Source organism: Saccopteryx bilineata, chromosome 1 (assembly GCF_036850765.1).
Source record: "Saccopteryx bilineata isolate mSacBil1 chromosome 1, mSacBil1_pri_phased_curated, whole genome shotgun sequence".
Classification (NCBI taxonomy): Eukaryota; Metazoa; Chordata; class Mammalia; order Chiroptera; family Emballonuridae; genus Saccopteryx; species Saccopteryx bilineata.
Genome location: NC_089490.1, coordinates 145,562,795 through 145,585,713, shown reverse-complemented (window position 1 = coordinate 145,585,713; position 22,919 = coordinate 145,562,795). Strand labels below are relative to the sequence as shown.

General features: G+C 49.8%; 1 protein-coding gene across 4 annotated transcripts in view; it reads right to left on the bottom strand.

Moving 5' to 3' along the window:
• PKN1 (protein kinase N1) overlaps nt 1-22,919 on the bottom strand; it is a 28,294-nt gene that overhangs the window by 1,394 nt on the left and 3,981 nt on the right. For 3 of the 4 annotated variants that reach the window (XM_066272065.1, XM_066272067.1, XM_066272064.1), the window contains exons 2-18: nt 22,320-22,623; nt 20,876-21,027; nt 18,592-18,727; nt 15,519-15,664; nt 14,955-15,168; nt 14,045-14,239; nt 10,052-10,161; nt 9,821-9,964; nt 5,910-5,985; nt 5,689-5,830; nt 5,498-5,591; nt 2,591-2,670; nt 2,441-2,516; nt 2,255-2,346; nt 551-727; nt 295-357; nt 92-168 (exon numbers count right to left, since the gene is read on the bottom strand). In XM_066272065.1, coding sequence (XP_066128162.1) covers nt 92-168; nt 295-357; nt 551-727; nt 2,255-2,346; nt 2,441-2,516; nt 2,591-2,670; nt 5,498-5,591; nt 5,689-5,830; nt 5,910-5,985; nt 9,821-9,964; nt 10,052-10,161; nt 14,045-14,239; nt 14,955-15,168; nt 15,519-15,664; nt 18,592-18,727; nt 20,876-21,027; nt 22,320-22,623 — 2,278 coding nt within the window. Of the gene's footprint in view, nt 1-91; nt 169-294; nt 358-550; nt 728-2,254; nt 2,347-2,440; nt 2,517-2,590; nt 2,671-5,497; nt 5,592-5,688; nt 5,831-5,909; nt 5,986-9,820; nt 9,965-10,051; nt 10,162-14,044; nt 14,240-14,954; nt 15,169-15,518; nt 15,665-18,591; nt 18,728-20,875; nt 21,074-22,319; nt 22,624-22,919 lie in introns of those variants that run through there. The other variant, XM_066272066.1, reaches the window with a different exon arrangement.

Here is a 22,919-nt window from a genome sequence, read left to right as displayed (position 1 = left end):
GGTGGGGCTGAGATATAATCTGGGTATGGTTGGGGACTCCATTCCTCCCCCCGACTGTCTAATGCCCTCAGATCCCAGCCCCACCCCTCACCCTCCTTGCAGAGGCCAAAGTCTGCGATCTTGACATAGCCCTCGGTGTCCAGGAGCAAATTGTCCAACTTCAGATCCCTGTGAGGAGTTGGGGGGATGTAAAAAGGGATAAGTGGGAATGGGGACCCTGCCTGTAGCCTGTGGGCCCCCAGTGGGCAGAGCATGCATGCACAAGCATGCATGCACATGGAAATGCACACACACCTGTAGACGATCTTGTGTTCGTGGAGAAACTGCAGCCCCAGCACCACACAGGCTGAATAGAAGCTGCAGAGAAAGGCTAGTATGAGGGAGCCAGGCTTCCCCACATGGAAGGTCATATAAACCTGACTGCCACATCCTCAAAAGCCCCATTTCCTCAGACTCCAAGAACTAGGGGGTGGAGGGATCTTCAGGGAGAAGAGTGGGGAGGGGGCTGAGAAATGAGGTGCAGGTGGGTGGGCTCAGGGGCCAGGCTCACATGGCGCGGGGTTCAGAGAAGACATCGCTGTGGATGTGCAGCATCAGGTCCCCACCGGCCGAGTACTCCATCACGAAGCACACGTGCTCCGGTGTCTGGAAACAACCAAAGAGGTTCACCAGGAAGGGGTGTCCTGCGCTGGTCACCGTTGTCAAGATCCGCTTCTCACACATCAGGCTGGGCAAGGTGGGGATAGGGGTCAGAGAGCACAGAAGCTCTCTACCCCCAACTCTCACACTCCCTAAAGTCCTCGAGCGTCAAATATTTGTTGAGGGCCTTGTGGCTGTGTAACCCTTGGCAAATTGCTTAATGTATCTGAACCTCAGCAGCCTTGTCTGCTAAACAGGCAGTTAGAATCCATTTGCCATACAAGTCATTTGCCATCCATTTGCCAGTAAAAGTCCTCCAACTTTCTTTTGGGGAACTAGCAGGGGTGGGCTGTTTGGAGAACCCCATCTCCCTGGCCAGGAATGAGGAAGCCAGGCCAATGGGACTCAATCTCAGGATTTCTGCTGGAATTTTTTTTTTTTTGTATTTTTCTGAAGTTGGAAACGGGGAGGCAGTCAGACAGACTCCCACATCCCACATGCGCCCAACCAGGATCCACCCGGCATGCCCACCAGGGGACAATGCTCTGTCCATCTGGGGCGTCGCTCTGTTGCGACCAGAGCCATTCTAGCGCCTGAGGCGAGGCCATGGAGCCATCCTCAGCACCCGGGCCAACTTTTGCTCCAATGGAGCCTCGGCTGCGGGAGGGGAAGAGAGAGACAGAGAGAAAGGAGAGGGGGAGGGGTGGAGAAGGAGATGGGCGCTTCTCCTGTGTGCCCTGGCCGGGAATTGAACCCGGGACTCCTGCACGCCAGGCCGACGCTCTACCACTGAGCCAACCGGCCAGGGCCTCTGCTGGAATTTTTAAGGAAAAAGAGCTAAAGCTGGTGGATGAGCCTTAAATTGCTGAGTAGGAAGCATCTCTGTACCCATGAGGGAACTGCAAGCAAAGCCCAATCACAGGAAAGCAGAATTGAGACACATCATCTGAGCTCCTGGATATAACCATGCCTGAAGGCAGACACCCCTGGAAATGTCTTATTCAGAGTAATAAATTCTATTTGCTTAAGCCTGTCTGAATTAGGTTCTTGATTAACAAAAGGATGTCAAGAGGACTGGGGACAATCTCAGTGCTTCTTCCAAGCATTTACAGGGAGCCAGGCACCGTGCAGAAATTTCTAGATTTAGTCTCTCATTGAATCTACCTGATTACCCTATAAGAAGGGCATTATTATTCCCTTCATAGGAGGCTGAGGTTCAGAAGGGCCTCCCTAGGATATCTAACCATGTCTGTGACAGAGACGGGATATGAACTCAAGAGTCCTGACCCCAAAGCAGAGGCAATGCAGTGGCACTATTAAAAGCACAGGTTCCAGAGCCTCAGTCCTTAGGTCTGAACCCTGGTCCTGCTGTTTATGTCTGTGTGACCTCAGGCAACTTTCTCAACTTCTCTGTGCCATTGGCAGAATGGGAACTATAACAGTATTTATCCCATAGGGCTGTTATGGGGAATAAATGAGTTACTGAGTATAAAGTGCAGAGTGGGTGTTTTCTAAGAGTTAGTATTTAGTACTAGCTGAATAGATACAAAGAAGGATGCTCTGTCTCCCACTTCCCAGAAGAGAAGACTGAAGTCTCAGAGAGCAGGGTCCCCACCTCTCCACCTCATCCCGGGCCACAATGTCCCCTTTCTTCAGAGCCTTGATGGCAAACAGCTCCCCACTGGGCCGGAACTCCGAAAGCAGCACCTGGAACCACAATGGGCATGGGTGGCCTCAGCATCTAGTCCAGGGGCCCAAGGGTACAGACTTCCAGACCTCAAGCCCCTTGCCCCCATCTCACCTTCCCAAAGTGACCTCGGCCCAGCACCGCCAGGAATTTGAAATCCTCGAGGGTCAGGGGTGACTTTCTGAATGGGCTGTGGACAGAGAACACTGGTGGGTATGGGGACAGTGGGCAGGTGGTAGGTGGCGGGCAGGGGAGGAGTGTAACCTGCATAAGGTGGGGCCTGGGGTCTCCTGGGTCTCTGAAGACAGCTCAGATATGGTGGAGGTGTCCTGGACTGGTGAACTCTGTGGCAGAGAGGAGGGCAGAGTGAGGGATGTCAGAGGCACCCTAAAGCACAATAGCCACCAAGGCTCCTGCCACCTCTCCAACCTCACCTCTCCTCCCACTTGCCCCCTCATTCACTTTGCTCTAGCCACAAGTTCCTCTCGCTGCGCCATGAACAGACCAGGCATGTTTCCATCCCAGTACTTTGCACAGGCTGTTCCTACTGCCTACAACTCTCTTTTCCAGACACCTGCATACCTCGTCCCTCACTTCCATCAGGCCTTTATTCAAATGTCACCTTCGTCGGTGACCAATCTATTAAATAAGAACAGAGACCCCCAACACCAACACTCTCAGTCTGCCTTCTCTGCTTAATTTTTACCCCCAGCACATTTCATGCTATTAACATATTTCATTTATCTACTAATTCCTTTTATTGGTATTAGCCCTTTGGAGCCACTTAATTCTTTATATCACATGCATATGTAACTTTGAAAAGAATTAGTATTTTTCTGGGGGAAAAAGTACCTACTGCTCCACCATCCTCCACTGTAGGCACAGTTCCAAAAATTCTATCAGTGCAAACAACTGAAAACTCAGTCTTTCCCCGCCTCAGCTGCCCTCCCTAGCACCAGCTGCTATTAATGACTTTCTAGATGTATTTTATACGAATATGAGCAAAAGTGCCAGTCTTGCCTCTCCCACTGAACAATCTGTCTTGGAAATCATTCTGTGCCAGCACACCAGACCAGTTTCATTTTTCACAGCTGTGTACCATTCCACCTTGTCATTTCTTCAGCCCTGATTCCTATGGATGGACCCTGAGGTCTTCATTTTTTTGCCCTTACAAAGCTGTCGCAGTGAACATCCTGGTTGTGTGTGTGTGTGAAGATCCAAGGTAGATGTCCAGGAGTGAGATTTCTAGATCAAGACAGTGTCCATTTCTAACTCATCCAGCTAGACCCTCCCAAGTGGATATTAATGATGGCATGCCTCTCACCAGCTGCCTGTTTTTCTGCATCTTTCTCAGCCATCAGTGTTATTAAACATTTGGATTTTTTTTTTGCCAAACTCATTTCATATAATGAGGTATCTCATTTAATTCTATGAAGCATATATATATATATATATATATATTTATTTATTTATTTATTTATTTATTTATTTATTAGTAGTAGTAGTAGTAAGTGAGAGGTGGGGAGGCAAGGAGGCAAAAGACTCTCACATGTGCCCCAACTGGGGTCCACCTGGCAAGCCCCCTACAGGGTGATGCTCTGCCCATCTGGGACTGCTGCTCCATTGCTCAGGAACCGAGCTATTTCAGCACCTGAGGCAGAAGCCATAGAGCCATCCTCAGCACCCATGGCCATGGCCAACTTTGTTCCATTAGAGCCATGGCTGCGGTAGGAGAAAAGAGAGAGAGAGAGAGAGAGAGAGAGAGAGAGAGAGAGACCAGGGGAGGGGAAAGCAGATGGTCACTACTCCTCTGACCAGAAATTGAACCCGAGACTTCCACATGCCAGGTCAATGCTCTACCGCTGAGCCCTGGTTGATTCCCGGCCAGGGCACACAGGAGAAGAACCCATCTGCTTCTCTACCCCTCCCCCCATTCTCTCTTTCTTTCTATCTCTCTCTTCCCCTCCTGCAGTCATGGCTCCAATGGTTTGAGCAAGTTGGCCCCAGGTGCTGAGGACGGCTCCATGGCCTCCGTCTTAGGCGCTAGAATGGCTCTAGTTGCAATGGAGCAACGCTCCAGATGGGCAGATCATCACCCCCTAGTGGGCTTGCCAGTGGATCCCGGTCAGGCACATGCTAGAGTCTGTCTCTCTGTCTACCTGCTTCTCACTTCAGAAAAATTAAAAAATAAAAAGAGATATAGGCCCTGGTCAGTTAGCTTAATTGGTTAAAGCATCATTCCGATACTCCAAGGTTCTGGTTTCAGTTCCCAATCAGGGGACATACAAGAATGAACCAATGAATGCATAAATAAGTGGAACAACAAATTGATGTCTGTCTCTCTATCCCCTTTCCTCGCTCTCTAAAATCAATAAATTTTAAAATTAACAGATGAGATATAAAATGCACTCAGTGAAGTGGGTGAAGGCACTAGCTGTCATATAGATATGTCCACACGGGTTCCCATGCCTAGGCCAGGGGTGGGTCAATGCTGTTTTCTATGGTCTGTGAGCTAAGGATGGTCTTTAAAGAGATGAGAAAACAAAAGACTATTTCCTGATCTATGAAAATGATATGATACTGAAACTTCGGTGTCCATCAGTAAGGCTTTCCCAGAACAGCCACGCTCATTCGTGTAAGCAAGTATTTTGTGTGGCTGCTCTCTACAATGGCAGTGTTAAATAGTTATGACCGAGGCTATCAGGCTCACAAAGCCAAGAATATTATATCATTCTTTAGAAAAAAAGTATGCTGACCTCTGACCCAGTTCAAGATGCAGAACACTCCCATCACCTGGCAGGCTCCTTTGTGTTCCCCTCATATCAATAACTACCCCCCAACCATCCTGCCCAGAGAAAACCATCTTCACTTCTATCTTGGATATGAGTTTTAAACATGCTCATTTGAACAGGACAGTGCACTGAGCACAGACAGGTGAAGTGGCTTGGCATGGGTCACATAGCTATGAGGTGGCAGAGCAGGAATGTGGTCTCTGGAAGCCTGGCTCTTGAGCTCACATTTTTATCCAAGATTAAGAACTGGACCCTGGTTCTGCCAAAGGGGTGCTGTGTGACCCAGGGAAACTCCTGGTGGTCTCTGGGCCTTGACCTGGGAACGAGGCTCTCTGATGCCACCTAGCCAGGTTGAAGGGGGAAGGAGAAAGACACCTACCAGACAAGATGGGCTGGAAGGAGGGCCCAGAGCGTTCTTCTGGGGGGAACTGTCCAAATCAGCCCCAAGGTTCAGCTTCTCCATAGATAAGTCACTGCAGTGCCAAAAAGGAGGGTGTATCTGGAACCTAGCACCTTAGGAAGCAACCAGGGCACCCCCAAGGCTGGGACTCCCAAGGCTGCTCTCCTTACCCTGTGGACCGAGCCTCAGCTCCGGGAGAGGCTCCTGGGCTGAAGGTGCTGGTGGCCGTGGCATTGGGAATGAACCTTCGAAGCAGCCGCACCCAGGTGGCGACATCGATGTTCATCTGCCTAGCACGCTGAAATGTCTTCCCTTGGGGGATACAGGTAGTATCACCTCTTTAATGCTCCTGGGACACCTGGCCTCTCCCCGCCCTGACCTATCCACTCACCTTGCTGTTTGGAGAAGATTTTCTTCTGCCTCTGAAGCCGGGGAATCCTCTCAATGACAGGGTTGTGGAAGGTGACCTGGGGAGGGGGTCAATGGGTGAGGACCCTCGCCCACCTCCAGGCAGCTTGGTGGAGTAACACTTAGGAGCACAGGTGTGCACACTCATGTTTTAGAGGCTCTGATCACTGTGGCATTGCATCCTATTAAAGGGTTACAAACTCAATGCATTGCTTGGCAGGACCACCTCCTAAAGTGCCATCTTGGAAAGATAACAAGCAGGCACCCAGAGGGGTGGGGAGGGAGTCTGACCCAACAAGATGCACATTCAACCTGGCAAACATCATCTTGTGCTCTGATTCCCGTGGGTAGTCCCAGACCTGCAGATCAGTATTACCTGTGCTAGAAATGCAGATCCTTGGCCCCCCACCTGGACCCACTGATTCATAAATGCTGAGGTGCTGGGGAACGGTCTGTCGGGCAACCACTGGTCTCGCTGAATTCACCCAACTCCAACACATCTTCTACAAAGTGATAAAGTCACAGAACTGTGTATTGTACATGTGTCCAATATGGTTGCCACTAGCCACATGTGGCTAATTAAATGAAGAAAGCCTAACCTGTGGTGGCGCAGTCGATAAAGTGTCAACCTGGAACACTGAGGTTGTCAGTTCAAAACCCTGGGCTTGCCCAGTCAAGGCACATATGAGAGACAACTACGTGTTGTTGCTTCCTGCTCCTCCCCCTTCTCTCCCTCTCTCTCCTCTAAAATCAACAAATAAAATCTTTAAAATAAACGAGTAAATAAATAAATAAGTGAAGTAAAATTTGAGTAATATTAACATTCAATTCGCCTGGTCATACTGGCCACAGTGACGCAGACATAAACATGTCCTTCCACAAAAGAATGCAACTATTGTTGGCTCACAGACAACAGAACTGCAGAAAATTCTGGCATTTTGAGGAAGCATTAAACAAAATCAAATGCTGGAGCTAAACCTTGAAGGCTACAGAGCTTGGCCCTGGTGCCACACCTCAACATTCTCACTTGGTTTCAGACGGTTCCTAACGGAAAGAACTGCCCTTCCACTGAAGTCAGCCCCTCTCGTTTCCTTGAGTGGTCCTGGATTATGAAGTCACATAAGAATTTCCACATGGGTATACGGATATGGGCAGATAGGCATATATACCTACAACATGGCACATGAATAGGTTAGAGAGAAATTTAAACATTTTTTGCCCTGTCTAGATAGCTCAGTTGGTTAAAGCGTCATCCCAATACACACAGGTTGCCAGTTCAATACCCTCTCAGGGCACATAAACAGATTGGCCTGACCAGGCGGTGGCGCAGTGGACAGAGCAGCGGACTGGGATGTGGAGGGCCCAGGTTCGAGACCCCCGAGGTCGCCAGCTTGAGCGTGGGCTCATCTGGTTTGAGCAAAGCTCACCAGCTTGAGCCCAAGGTCGCTGGCTCAAGCAAGGGGTCACTCAGTCTGCTGTAGCCATCTCACCCCCCACTCCCGGTCAAGGCACATATGAGAAAGCAATCAACAAACAACTAAGGTGCTGCAATGAAGAATTGATGCTTCTCATCTCTCTCCCTTCCTGTCTGTCCCTCTCTCTGACTCTCTCTGTCACTGTCACTAAATAAATAAATAAAAATAAAAAATAAAAAAAAGAAACAGATAGATGTTTCTGTCACTCTTTCTCCCTTCTAAAATCAATAAAATAAATTAAAAAAACAATTTTTTTAAGGTAGCCCTGGCCAGGTTGCTCAGTGGATAAAGTGTTGTCCTCGAGTGCCAAGGTCATGAGTTCAATCTGCGGTCAGGGCACATATGAGAAGCAACTGATGAGTGCACAACTAAATGGAACTAAGTGGAGCAACAAATTGATGCTCTTCTCTCTCTCTCTCCCTTCATTCCTCTCTCTGTCTCTCCCTTCCTCTATCTCTTTCAAACTAATAGGAAAATTAAAAACTAATTTGGGGAGAGGAGACAAGATGGCGATGGAGTAGGCAGACGTACCAACTTCCACCTCCCAGAACCAAAGTGGATTACAAACTAATTTTAAGAATCATCATCTGCCTGACCAGGTGGTGGCGCAGTGGATATAGAGTGTCAGACTGGGATGCGGAAGGACCCTGGTTCGAGACCCCGAGGTTGCCAGCTTGAGTGCGGGCTCATCTGGTTTGAGCAAAAAGCTCACCAGCTTGGACCCAAGGTCGCTGGCTCGAGCAAGGGGTTACTCAGTCTGCTGAAGGCCCGCGGTCAAGGCACATATGAGAAAGCAATCAATGAACAATTAAGGTGTTGCAATGTGCAACGAAAAACTAATGACTGATGCTTCTCATCTCTCCATTTCTGTCTGTCCCTGTATATATCTCTCTCTGACTCTGTCTCTTAAAAAAAAAACAACCATCATCTGGAAAAACCAACTTTGGACTAAACTAAGAGGACTCTTCAACCAAGGAACACTGAAGAAGCCACACTGAGACTGGTAGGAAAAGCAGAAACACAGGGAGGGCTCCCCAGCTCCCCGGAGAGAACGGCAGCCAGGAGAGACTCGCGTGGCAGGAATACCCTGATTTATCAATGTCACCCCATTAAAATTAATTTAAAAAACAACAACAAAAAAACTAATTTGGGGGGGATAACTTTGGCTAAAAGGAGCCAGGGATGTCCCTTCTCCGTGCCTCAGCTCCCTCCTCTGTCAGCTGTGCATTGGGTTGCTACGAGGACTAATATCAGCAAAGCACTTGGGATAAGGCTTGGCTCATACTACAAGGGGTCGGCTAAGAATGTTATTTAGACCATGGTCTCTTGACCTGGGGACACTGGCAATGTCTGTCACAACTGGGGTGTTGCTACTAGCATCCTAGGGGTGGAAACCTGGGGTGCGGCTCAATACCCGATAGTGTACAGGATAGTTCTTGCAGCTGAGAATGATCTTGCCCTCCACATCTAGAGTGCCAAGGGCAGGAAGCCCTGAAACAAGTGCTAACACCACTGCAAGAGGAATCTCTCCACTCGACTGTGGCTCTGCTAGCACATGCTCCCACGTGCCATGACATGTTGCCATGTTTTTTCTTTTCTGGTTTGACAAAATTTTGTGATTTTAATTTTTTCTTAATTTTTTATTCTTTTTTATTTTTTTAATTTTTCTTTTTTTATTTTAGTGAGAGGAGAACGGAGAGAGAGAAAGATAGCAACACAAATCTGTTCCTGTACGTGTCCTGACCAGGGATCGAACCAACAACCTCTGCACTTTGGGACAATGCTCTAATCAACCAAGCTGTCCAGCCAGGGATATTCTTTTTTATTTTTCTTTGTGTGTGTGTGGGTGTGTGTAACAGAGAGACAGATAGAGGGACAGCTAGGGATAGAGAGGAAGAGAGATGAGAAGCACCAATTCTTCATTGTGGCTCCTTAGTCGTGCATTGACTGTTTTCTCATATATGCCTTGACCAGGGGGCTAGAGCAGAGTGAGCGACCCCTTGCTCAAGCCAGTGACCTTGGGGCTTAAGCCAGAGACCATGGGATCATGTCTATGATCCCACGCTCAAGCCAGCAACCCTGCACTCAAACTGGTGAGCCCACGCTAAAGCCGGATGAGCCTGCGCTCAAGCCGGTGACCTCAGGATTTCGAACACAGGTCCTCTGCATCCCAGTCCGATGCTATATCCACTGCGCCACCACCTGGACAAGCTCTTGTTTGTTTCTTAAAAAAAATTTTTTTTTTCATCTTGCCTCAAAACAAAACCAATTCAGGCTTAAGGTGTGTCCTTAACTAATTAGATGTACTTTTCTATCAAGGTTCTGAGATTGACTGAAAACATATCTTCCCTTCCCTTTCTAGAAAACTGGGATCTGGAGATGCAGGAAGCATTTTCTTAGGGTCAGGAGTCAGCTGTACCTCAGCCACCAGGCAGCCCTGGGGTTCCATGTCCAGCTGGACCTCATGTCTCTCGTTGTCCAAGAAATCCTCCAACTTCAGGAATTTGAGGGCGCACAGGCCCCGCTGGTCCCGCCAGAACACAGCCAATTCCAGTTCCCGTGCCTCAAGGGAAAGGAAGAGAGCCATCATTTAGGGTGCCGAAACTCAGAGCCTTTCCCTCTCACACTGCTGTTCCCCACCCTCGCTCACCCTCTCCAGCTCCAGGGTGAAGCTCTGGTTCCAGGCGTTGGGGCCGCATGGCTTCCAGGCTGTCTGTCCCACAACTGTGTTATCCAGCTTGAGCACAGTGCTAACCTCACCTGGAACAGGGGTGGGGGGGGAAGAGTCAGGAAATGCTGGGGTGCGGGTATCTCGCTTACATCTTATCAAATATTTTTTGTCATAATATTTCCTATCATAATATTCTGCTATGCTATCTTAACAAAGTTTTATAGTTCTTCTACCTTTTACATTAAGGCCTTTAATAGACCTCCAGTTAATTTTTGTGTATGATTTACCTGAAACCTATGTACTCTTATTGATCCTGTTAAATTTAATTTTCTAAATAAAATTTTAAAAATAAAAAATTTTATTATGGGACCCAAACCAGGAGCTCTTAACGCTGTGACCTAAGATTGACGTTCTCCATAGGATGTAATAGACACTCAGTAGTGCTATGTTTCCCTGAGGAGAATACATTTAGAAAAGAGAGAAAAAAATTTTTTTTCTTTCTTTTTTTTGTTTTTGTATTTTTCTGAAGTTGGAAATGGGGAGGCAGTCCAACAGACTCCTGCATACGCTCGACCGGGATTCACCCGGCATGCCCACCAGGGGGCATTGCTCTGTTGCAACCAGAGCCATTCTAGTGCCTGAGGCAGAGGCCATAGAGCCATCCTTAGCGCCCGGGCCATCTTTGCTCCAATGGAGCCTTGGCTGCAGGAGGGGAAGAGAGAGACAGAGAGGAAGGAGAGGGGGAGGGGTGGAGAAGCAGATGGGCGCTTCTCCTGTGTGCCCTGGCCGGGAATCGAACCTGGGACTCCTGCACGCCAGGCCAATGCTCTACCACTGAGCCAACTGGCCAGGGCAGAAATTTTTTTTTTTTTTTGTATTTTTCTGAAGCTGGAGAGACAGTCAGACAGACTCCCGCATGCGCCCGACCGGGATCCACCCGGCACGCCCACCAGGGGCGAAGCTCTGCCCACCAGGGGGCGATGCTCTGCCCCTCCGGGGCGTCGCTCTGCCGCGACCAGAGCCACTCTAGCGCCTGGGGCAGAGGCCAAGGAGCCATCCCCAGCGCCCGGGCCATCTTTGCTCCAGTGGAGCCTTGGCTGCGGGAGGGGAAGAGAGAGACAGAGAGGAAGGAGAGGGGGAGGGGTGGAGAAGCAAATGGGCGCTTCTCCTATGTGCCCTGGCCGGGAATTGAACCCAGGTCCCCCGCACGCCAGGCCGACGCTCTACCGCTGAGCCAACCGGCCAGGGCCAGAAATTTTTTTTTTAATTAAAAAAAAAAATTGTGTATGTGAGGTAGGGATCCTAATTCACTTTCATTCTCTATGCACATTCCAGCAATATACTGCTAAATAGTTATCCTAGAAAAATACATGCAGATATACAACAGGAGATGCATAAGTATAATTTCTCATATAATGGCCCCAAGCTAGAAACATTTCACTGTCCACTAACAGAAGAACTAATATATAAATGACAATATAGTCTTATTAGCTGAACCATGAAACTGCTGACATTCAACTATTTTTGACTTAAAAAAAGCAGAAGACATCAATTTAATATGACTTGGTTTAAAACAATACACTATTAAATAGGAGTAAAAATGAATGAATGAACTAAACTGCTCACAAAAATTAGGGAATATTTTATAGCTGCATATTCATTTTGAAAATATCCCCTAATTTTTGTGAGCAGTATATATAGTTCCACACAACAATATGGACCATCTCCCAAACAATGGTGAATGAAAGAAGCCGCTGCTATGGAATACATTCTCTATGCTTCCACATACATGACGTTCAAACATCAGACAAAATTAAACTACATATGCTGAAATGCATACATGGGTGCTAAACCTACAAAGAAAAGCAAAATAATAATAAAAATAATAATAACCAGCCTGACCAGGCGGTGGCGCAGTGGATAGAGCATTGGACTGGGATGCCAAGGACCCAGGTTTGTGACCCTGAGGTCACCAGCTTGAGCCCAGGGTTGCTGGCTCAAGCAAGGGGTTACTCGGTCTGCTGGAGGCCACGGTCAAGGCACGTGTGGGAGGGCAATCAATGAACAACTAAGGTGTCGCAACAAAAACAGAATATTGATGCTTCTCATCTCTCTCTGTTCCTGTCTGTCTGTCCCTGTCTATCCCTCTTTCTGTCTCTGTAAAAATAATAATAATAATAAATAATAATAATAATAACCATAAAGTCAGAAGAGTCCTAGAGGACTTCCTCTGTCCTAGAGGAAGGGGCTGGAATTAGGGAGGAGACCTGAGGGGCTTTCCAGAGAACTCTATTTCTTGACCTGGGTGGTAGAAGCATGGGTGTTTGCCCTATTGTTATTCTTCTTTGATACATACCTTTAAATATATATATATATATATATATATATATATTTTAATTGTGGTAAAATTCACATAAAAAATTACCATCAAAATTTTTAGGTGTATGCATACCTGATATTAAGTATATTCACACTGTTGTGTGATCATCACCACCATCCATCGCCAGAACTCTTTTTTTTTTTTTTTTGTATTTTTCTGAAGTTGGAAATGGGGAGGCAGTCAGACAGACTCCCGCATGCACCCGACCGGGATCCACCCGGCATGCCCACCAGGGGGCGATGCTCCACCTATCTGGGCCATTACTCTATTGCAACCAGAGCCATTCTAGTGCCTGAGGCAGAGGCCACAGAGCCATCCTCAGCGCCTGGGCCAACTCTGCTCCAATGGAGCCTTGGCTGCGGGAGGGGAAGAGAGAGACAGAGAGGAAGAAGAGGGGGAGGGGTGGAGCAGATGGGCGCTTCTCCTGTGTGCCCTGGCCAGGAATCGAACCCAGGACCCCTGCACGCCAGGCCGATGCTCTACCACTGAGCCAATTGGCCAGGGCCTCCAGAACTCTTTTCATCTGCCCAAACTGAAACTCTGTCCCACTAAATATTAACTCCTCATCCTTCCCCAGTCACTGGGAACCACCATTCTTTCCATTTCCATAAGTGGAACTACTCTAGATATCTCACATAAGAGGTATTTTGTGTATCTCACAAAAACATAGTATTTGTTTTATTGTTTGGCTTATTTCACTCAGCATAATGTCCTCAAGTTCATTCATGTTGTAGCATGTATCAGAATTTCCTTCTTCTTTTTCTTTTTTTTTTTTTTTTTTTTGAGAAAGAGAGAGAGGAAGGGAGAGAGATGAGAAGCATCAACTTGCAGTTGTTCATTGATTGCTTCTCATACGTACCTTGACCAGGGGAAGGGGGGGCTCCAGCCAAGCAACTGACCAGTTCTTCATTGTGGCTCCTTAGTTGTACATTGACTGTTTTCTCATACATGCCTTGACTTGCTCAAGCCAGTTCTTAGGCTTTAAGTCAGTGACCTCTGGGCTCAAGCCAGAGACCATGTTGATAATCTCATGTTCAAGCCTGCAATCCTGCACTCAAGCCAGCGACTTTAGGGTTTCAAACGTGGGACCTCAATGTCCCAGGTCGATGCTCTATCCACTGTGCTACCACTGAGTAGGCAATTTCCTTCCTTTTTAAGGCTAAATGATATTCCATCACATGGTTATACCATTTGTGTTTTATACATTCATTCATCAATGGACATTTGGGTTGATTCTACCTTTTGGCTATTGTAAGCCATGCTGCTATGAACACAGGTGTACAAACATCTCTTCAGATCCTCTTTTCAATTATTTTAGGTATAAACTCAGAGGTAGGATTGCTGGGTCACATGGTAATTTCATGCTTAATTTTTTGAGGATCTGTCGTGGCTGCATTATTTTACGTTCCCACCAACTGTGCATAAGGGTTCCAATTTCTCCACATCCTCCCTGACACTTGTTTTGTTTTGCTTCATAGCACCTATCTTCATGAGTATGATGTACTAGTTTGTTCAAGTCTTACAAAAGTGGGGCATCCCAGGATCCCCCCCCCACCCCACATTATCCATCCCAGCTCTTGATGCTGACTCACTGGTGTTCTCAGCTTCTGGTTTGAGGCTGCTCCGGCCACTAAGGCTTCCACTTCGGCTGTAAAGGCCACGGGCTGGGCGGCTCAGGAAAGGGGGGCGGCTGTCCAGAGTCCCAGGCCCTCCGGTTGAGGGTGTGGGGTTCCAGGGGATGGTCTCTGGAAGATCCCTGCAGCCCACCACACGCACCTCCAGGGTACCTGAGGGAGGGTCGGGCTCAGGGGGGACCACATTTGGGGCAGGTCAAAGGGAGGGGCCCCAGATAAAGTGGACATATACAGAAATAGCCAGCACACAAGCGGGAGTTGGTGAGGGACAACCAGAGCGGGCCTGGGGGGCGAAACTACCACGGACCAGGCTGGGAGGAGCTCTGGATGCTGGGGTTTAAGGTTCAGGGCATAGACTGGAAGTTCAGGCAAGGAGAAGCAGAGTAAAACTAGGGGGTCCTGGGTGTGACTGAGAGAGCTGGGACAGGGGCTGGGGCCTACAATAGGGCTGGTTTGATGAGGTAGTTAGTGGCTGAGGGGGTCTAAGGAAGATGGGGCTGGAGTGGGGTCAGAGGTTCAGGACTGAGGGTTCTGCCAGTAAATGGCTGGACTGTGGGACTATGGCTGCGGGAAAGAGACCGGACCACGTGGCAAGGGTGGAGAAAGTGAAGATAGAGATATGGCGGACAAGAGTCCAGAATCAGAAAGCAAAGTGGGGCGTTAAGTCCAGGGTGCATGAGGCAGTCTGACTTGGAGGAATGGAGCCCAGGCTAGAGGGGTGGAGTTAATGGAAAAGTGAGGGAATAATGCAGTGGGAATCTGGGAATCTGGGTGGGGGTGAAGGGTGGGGTCCTAGGGCTGGGGACACTTACGGTTTGGGAGTACAGAGCTGTCGGGGTGGGTTCGGGTAGGGGAGGTCGAGACCCACCTGTGAGTGGTGCGGGCTTGCACAGGGTGCTATAGTGAGTAGCAGGGAAGGGCCCGGCCATTCGGGCACTGAAGGCTGCGGATGAAGCCGCAACAAGCTCCTCACGCAGCAGCCGCCCCTTGGGGTGGTCGGCGGGCAGTTCCCCGAGTCGCCGCTCTAGAGCCTCTCGAAGTAGTCCCAGCTTCTGGTTGGACTCGGTCAGCTTCTCCTGGGCCTGCGGTGGGAAGGGTGGGGCCGGGCTGGGGTTGCAGGTGGGCTGGGGTTGCAGGTGGGCTGGGAGTGCACTTCTCCAAGTGCAGACCCAGGCGCCTCCCCTAGACCAAGACCTAGCTAGGGCTCCTTTTCCCTGGAAGCCCCAAACCCAAACCTCCTTGACCCTACGCGTGAGCTCCCGGAAAATCAGGTCCAGTACAACCGATGGACGGACGGACGGACTGCCCCTTGCTGAAGTCCCACCCCTCACCATCTTCCTCCCAGGCTAAGGCCACGCCCCATCAAGGTCCCACCCCCTCGCCAGCCAACGCCCTACCCTCAGCCTTCTCTTATCGAGGCCTTCCTGCTCACCTCACTGACCGCCTTGCGGTCAGGAGCTTTAGCGGCACTGAGCAGGCGCAGTACATTCTTGGCACCTTCAGCCACCGCATGCTCAACTCGGAAGTGGTGCCGCAGCTCCTCAATGCGCAGCTCCACGCCCCCCAGGTCCGAAATCCCTGTGGGCACGGACATGGGTAGGTGAGTCCAGCCTGGGACCCAGGTCCGGCCAACCTAGCCCAGACACATAGCCTTATGCAAGAACAGGCACTGGCCACAAACATATCGCCACCTACATGCATCAGTTTCACCCAAGGGGCAGTCAGGCATTTTTACCCAAATATCATCAGCCACAGGATGGTCCTAGGGACAGAGGTTGTCACACTGAGGCAGTCATATACACAGGTATGCTGTCAACACTGGCTTAGGGACAGAAATATTGTCAGGGTCTCACTGAACCCCAAGGGACTGTGATGGGGACACCACATACAATTGGACAGCCACAAGGATATAGTTACATAGACACAAGGACACTTTTTCAAAAAGTAACTTTTATTCATTGCTGATGGGAATACAAGTGGCTTTCCAATGGAGGCTGTTTGGCCATATCTATCAAAATCATAAATATAGCCTGACCAGGCAGTGGCACAGTGGATAGAGTGTCGGACTGGGATGCAGAGGACCCAAGTTCAAGACCCCAAGGTAACCAGCTTGAGCGTGGGCTCATCTGGTTTGAGCAAAAGCTCACCAGCTGGGACCCAAGGTCGCTGGTTTGAGGAAGGGGTTACTTGGTCTGCTAAAGGCCATGGTCAAGGCACATATGAGAAAGTAATCAATGAACAACTAAGGTGTCGCAACGAAAAACTGTTGATTGATGCTTCTGATCTCTCTCAGTTCCTGTCTGTCCCTATCTATCCCTCTCTCTGACTCTCTCTCTCTCTGTAAAAAAAAAAAAAAAAAAAAATCATAAATATATTCACTTTTTGATGCAGCTTCCCAATTCAGTGACTATGTCCCATAAGAATACCTCTGCACTTGACATACGTACATGGTTATTTATGGTAGCCTTCTTTCTAAGAGCAAGAGACTGGAAACAACCCAATTTCCCTCAGCAAAGGGACACTGTCACAGGAGCAGATGGACATGATCACAAGACCTTTGTAAGACATAGTCACACCATGGCAGAACTCCCAGGATTCTAACTGCAGCCCAGGGAAAATCATAAGAATGCAGTTACACTGATACATAGATAAGGAATAGAGATAGGCAAAGAAATGCCATCACATTGTCACACAGGCAAGGCAGTGTCACCAATACCCACAGGCATGGAGACCCAATGTCAAAAAGAAATAGGCTAAAATAAAAAAAAAAGAAATAGGCTTGCTGCCACACCCAATATGAAGTCACAGGAACATAGCCATAGCCTGACACAGGACACAACCAATCACCCAATGGCATACAAACAGGCACAAGGACATACTTGTCACCCAGAGGCACATGGCCATGATCATATCACCATACATTGTCACTGAGAAACCCTCAAGGATATTCACAATATAGATAGACAATCACACTGACAGTTACACTGATTCCCCCTCAAAGACATACACTGTCCTCTGAGTTACAAGCTATGTAACTCACTGCTATGGTCTGAATGTTTGTGTATCCCCAAAATCCATATATTGAAACCCAGTCCCAATGTGGCAGTATTAGGAGGTGGGACCTTTGGGAGTTTAGATTATGAAAGTGGAGCCCTCATGAATGGAATTAGTGCTCTTATAAAAAAGACTACAGAGAGCTCCCTCACCCCTTTCACCACATGAAGACACAGCTAGAAGACAATGCCTATGAATCAGGAAGTGGGCCTCATCAGATACCAGAACTGTCAGTACCTTGACTTCCAGCCTCCAGAACTGTGAGCAAGACATTTCTATTGTTTGTTAGCCACCCAGCTATGGTTCTGTAATAACTGCCTAAACACCTAACACCCACCGAGGGCTGGCACTCCTCCATCGTCATGGTGACACACAAACTATCATAGTTTCCAGGGCATACACTCAACCACTGGTCCCCACAGTCAACATCACATTAATACTTACATACATCAGCAGCACAAACACGTCACACAACACATCAAGACCCTGTCACCAATTCAGGCCGACAGTGAGGTTGAGACAACCCCAGGCATTCACTAACAGAGACACACACGCTGTGGGTACCCACAGTTCTACACAGCAGGAACCAGAACGACAAGGCATACATTTAGTCCGAGTGTCTGTAATTTTCTTCTATAAAGAGCCAGGGAGTGCCCTGGCCGGTTGGCTCAGCGGTAGAGCGTCGGCCTAGCGTGCGGAGGACCCGGGTTCGATTCCCGGCCAGGGCACACAGGAGAAGCGCCCATTTGCTTCTCCACCCCTCCGCTGCGCTTTCCTCTCTGTCTCTCTCTTCCCCTCCCGCAGCTAAGGCTCCATTGGAGCAAAGATGGCCCGGGCGCTGGGGATGGCTCTGTGGCCTCTGCCTCAGGCGCTAGAGTGGCTCTGGTTGCAACATGGCGACGCCCCAGAGGGGCAGAGCATCGCCCCCTGGTGGGCAGAGCGTCGCCCCATGGTGGGCGTGCCGGGTGGATCCCGGTCGGGCGCATGCGGGAGTCTGTCTGACTGTCTCTCCCCGTTTCCAGCTTCAGAAAAATGAAAAAAAAAAAAAAAAAAAAAAAAAAAGAGCCAGGGAGTAAATATTTTTGGCTTTGTGGACTAAATAAATAGGCTCTGTTGCCACTACTCAGCTCTGCTGTCCCATTGCAAAATCAGCCTAAAATCATTGACAGTAAGCAAATGGGCATGGCTGTGTCAATAAAAATTGATTTACAAAAAAAAAGCAGTTGCAGGTTGGCCTGTGGGCTATAGTTTGCCAATACCTGATCTAGTGTAACCTCTTGAGTGGGACAAAATAGGAAACTGAGGCCCAGAGAGAATTGGAAATGGGTTCCAGTCACAGAGTGAGTCACAGCATCCACCTGCCCACCACAGAAAGGGCCCCCTCACAGGGTTGGGAGCTGGTCTCTGCAGGGTGGAATGCAGGCTAGGCTGTCTCAAGGTGAGAGGCTCACCTTGGGCCTCGTCTGGGGCTGCCTGGCTCTCCAGCTGGCAGGCCTGCAGCGCCCGGCGGAGCTGCATGCGGATGATGTCAATTTTGGTCTTACTGTCCTGTAGCATCTGCTGGGCTGTCAGCAGCAGCTTCCGGTCCTGGGGACAGAGATGGCCATGAGAGGATGGCTGGACAGCTGGGGTCCAGCCACTAGTCCTACTGTCCACATAGTGCAGGCCCTGGGTGACTATGTGAGAGTATTTGTGTCTGTGTGTTCCTAGATGTAGAGGGATGATGTAGTACATGGGGCTTTAATCCTGGCTTTGCCACAATGTGTGGCATTCGGGCTTGTTTCCTCCATCTGTAGGAATGGGATCATGACTAAGAGCACCAATCCTCATTGGCCTGAGGATTAAAGGAGCCGGTCTGTATGCGCAGAGATCAAGGCTGTATTCACGTCAGCTATTAGCACGCATGCATGTCCCCATAGCAGGTGTAGCCCTGACTGTAGTCACGTGGGTGTCTCCAAGAGTGACCAGGTGTGTGTGTGAGACAGTTTGCTAGAAATAGGGCTCCAGATGTTTGTATGTGCAGTTCAAGGGAAGACAATGACTGCACACAGGCCAGGACTCTGTCTGTGCACAAAGTGCTGGAAACTGATTGTGGATTTTCCCATCCACTTTGTGCTGTGTTTCAAAACCAGGCAAAGCTAACCTGTAGTGACAGAAGCCTGGGTATTGACTAAAAGGGGCAGGAAGGACCTTTCTGGGTGATTGGAAATGTTCTGAATTTTGTTGGCAGTGGTATGTACACAGGTAAACATTCACCAGGTTGTACACTTAAGTTTTCCACACATTACGTCTATATGTTATACCTCAATAAAAAGTAGAAAAAATAGGCCCTGGCCAGTTGGCTCAGCAATAGAGCATCGGCCTGGCGTGCAGGAGTCCCAGGTTCCATTGCCGGCCAGGGCACACAGGAGAAGCACCCATCTGCTTCTCCACCCCTCCCCCTCTTCTTCCTCTCTGTCTCTCTCTTCCCCTCCCGCAGCCGAGGCTCCATTGGAGCAAAGATGGCCCGGGCGCTGGGGATGGCTCTGTGGCCTCTGCCTCAGGCGCTAGAATGGCTCTGGATGCAACAGAGCAACGCCCCAGAGGGGCAGAACATCGCCCCCTGGTGGGCATGCTGGGTGGATCCAGGTCGGGCGCATGCGGGAGTCTGTCTGACTGCCTCCCCGTTTCCAGCTTCGGAAAAATGAAAAAAAAAAAAAAGTAGAAAAAATAACCCTGGCCAGTTGGCTCAATGGTAGAGTGTTGGCCTGGCGTGCAGGAATCCCGGGTTCGATTCCCGGCCAGGGCACACAGGAGAAGCGCCCATCTGCTTCTCCACCCCTCCCCCTCTCCTTCCTCTCTCTCTCTTCCCCTCCCGCAGTCGAGGCTCCATTGGAGCAAAGATGGCCTGGGTGCTGAGGATGGCTCTGTAGCCTCTGCCTCAAGCACTAGAATGGCTCTAGATGCAACAGAGTGACGCCCCAGATGGGCAGAGCATCGGCCCCTGGTGGGCGTGCCGGATGGATCCCGGTCGAGCGTATGCGGGAGTCTGTCTGACTGCCTCCCCGTTTCCAGCTTCAGAAAAATACAAAAAAAAAAAAAATTAGAAAAAATGTTCGGTCTCCATGTAATATCTGTGTTTGTGTGTGCACATGAGCATGGATGAGCAAGTGTCTCTAGAAGCAGGTCTGACTGCACTTGTCTGTATGAGCATCTCTGGGTTTTGGTGTAGACCTGTGACTGCATCACCCATGCTGGTATGACTGGAGGGTTGGATGTGTCTGTGTGACAACCGTGGTCTCTGGGTATGAATTTATTGGTGTATCTGTGGGTCTAGGTAGTGTCTCTACATGTTATGATGATGTGTATGTGTGTCTAGGTGTTGTTATGACTCTGTAACTCTAGATATGACCATGGGTGTGTCTTTCTGTGTCTCTGGATTTAGGATGACGTGTGCATCTAGGTGTTGACCTAACTGTGTGGATAGGTGTCAGAGAGATGCCACTACCAGCAAGTGGCTGTGTGTTGACCTGACCATGTATGCACTCAAGTCTCTGGGGTGTGACTAAGCTGGCAGGACAGTCTCTGGCGTTTATCTAACATCACACAGTCACTCCGTTTCCCATATGCCCCTAGGAGCTGCCTGTACCCCAGTCCTGCCTCCCAGCCACCTGTCAGCCCTTGTCCTCCCCCACCCCCTGCCCATGACCTGTTCACAGGCGTGCATGCATATGGGGGTGCCTGCTTGTGCCCCACCTTGGTGCTGCCGTTGCTGTACATCTGGATCATGTTCTCTGCCCCCTGCTTCACCTTCAGCTCGATGGCCAACTGCTTCTCCAGGCCGGCCACGCGGCTCAGGTTGGTGGCCGAGCAGGCTGGGCCACCTTCACCAGGGGACTGGGGGGCATCTGGAGAAGGTGGGTGTGACAGAGACACCAGGGCTTTCATCTCCATCTGTCCAAGAAGTTTGGCCTAGCTGAGAGGATCTGCCCTCTGCCCAGCCTGGATTCGTAGCTTCTAGGCCAGGGCCCTGAGGATCCAACCACCCAAGACCCCCCAGGGCACCCCCTCAGGGGTAGAACAGGATCAGCATGAATGGACATGGGCAAGTGTCCAGGTGTACGTGAGTCCTCAGTATTGGTGGGACTGTGAACAGAAGCTCCTAATTCTTTACAGAACTGTATGGAGTCCACAGATGTGGGTGTAATTATGTCTGCAACCCCCAGGATATCGGCAGGATGAAGTGAGTATCTCCCTAGGTGCTTGTCTAACTATGTGAGGCAGCAGTGTTAGGAGGACTGTGTGAGATTCTGGGTGCTGGGCAGCCCATACATCTGTTTCCAACCATTGGCACAACTATGTGTTCAGATCTCAGGTGCTGGTCCAACTGTGCCTGAGTGTCTAGGTGTGGATACAGCCAGTATTCATGTCCCTAGATGTTGGCATGGCTCTGTGTGACTGCAGCGGGTACTCTAGATGCAGATGTGACCATATGAGATTCTTGGGTGCTGGCTGAACTCTCTCATTGTCTCAGAGTGCTGACATGACAGTGTGGGTCCCTGGCTGTTGATATGCTATGTGTATGAAAAGGCTGGATGTTGGTGTTGAGTCTTCAGGCCTGTCCTGCCCACTGTGTGTATAACTCTCTGGCTGTTGATGAGACAGTGTACATCAGAAGAGCTAGGCACTGTGTATGTGAATCTATGGGGGTTGGTGTGATCATGTGTGAGTCTCTTAGTGTTAGTGTGACTCTGTGTGCATTTGTTTGGGTTCTGGGTAGCAGTATGGAAGTCTCTGGGTATTGTTGTTACACTGAGACTTTCTGGGTATTCATTCACATGATAATGTCTAGGTCCTTGGATATTAGTGTGATTGTGTGATTCTAGACACTGGTGTGACACTGTGTAGGTCCTTTGGTGTTGTCCAGGTGTCGGTATGACTCTGTGTGTCTTTGGATACCTGTGTGACATTGTAAGTCTCTGGATGTCGTTCAGGTGTTGCTGTGACCACATATACCTTTCTCTGGGTACTGGTTTTGAGTTTTCTCTAACTATATTTTGAGGCTGAGGACTGTTGTGACCAAGTGTGTCTACCTGGGGATCAGTGGAGATAGGGCTGGCCTCTCTCTAGGAGCCTGCAGCTGAGCCCCTGGCCGTGGCACCCCTGAAGCCCCACCTCCCCTGGGGAAGGGCCTGCTCACCATGGGCGGCAGCCGCAGTGTCAGGCAGTACCACATGGGCGTGCAGCTCCTGCAGCTGCTGGTGCAGCAGGTCCAGCCGGCGTGAGGAGCCACGCAGCAGCAGCTCCACAGGCCCAAGGCTGCAGCCCAAGTCAGTGGTGGCCCGTCGCAGGTTCTCGGCACCCTCCTTCAGCTTCAGCTCCTTGCGGATCTCTCTCCGCAGCCGCTCCCGCTCTAGTTCCAGCTGCTGTTGCACCCCAGGGGCCGCCAGGTCCACACCTGCCAGGCCCAGCTGTTCAAGCAGGGACCAGCTGTGGGGCTCGCTCTGTGGAGGATGGAGCAGGGTCAGTGGGGCCAGGAGGATGTGGGGTACAGATTGTACTCAGCCAGCTAGGCCTGGCTTCCTCCCAGCCTGGGGCTCCCAACACAGGGCCTGCTCTACATCTTCTGACCCCCAAAACATGAAGGTGAGACAAGGTCCCATCTCAGGGACCCCACAGGTGCAGTCCTATCTCCCTTCACCCGTTTCTTACACAGTGGGATTCTGGAGGACAGACCCCATCACCCACCCCCACTGTGCTCCCCAAACTAGGCAGGTCCCCTAGGACAGGCTCTATCTCC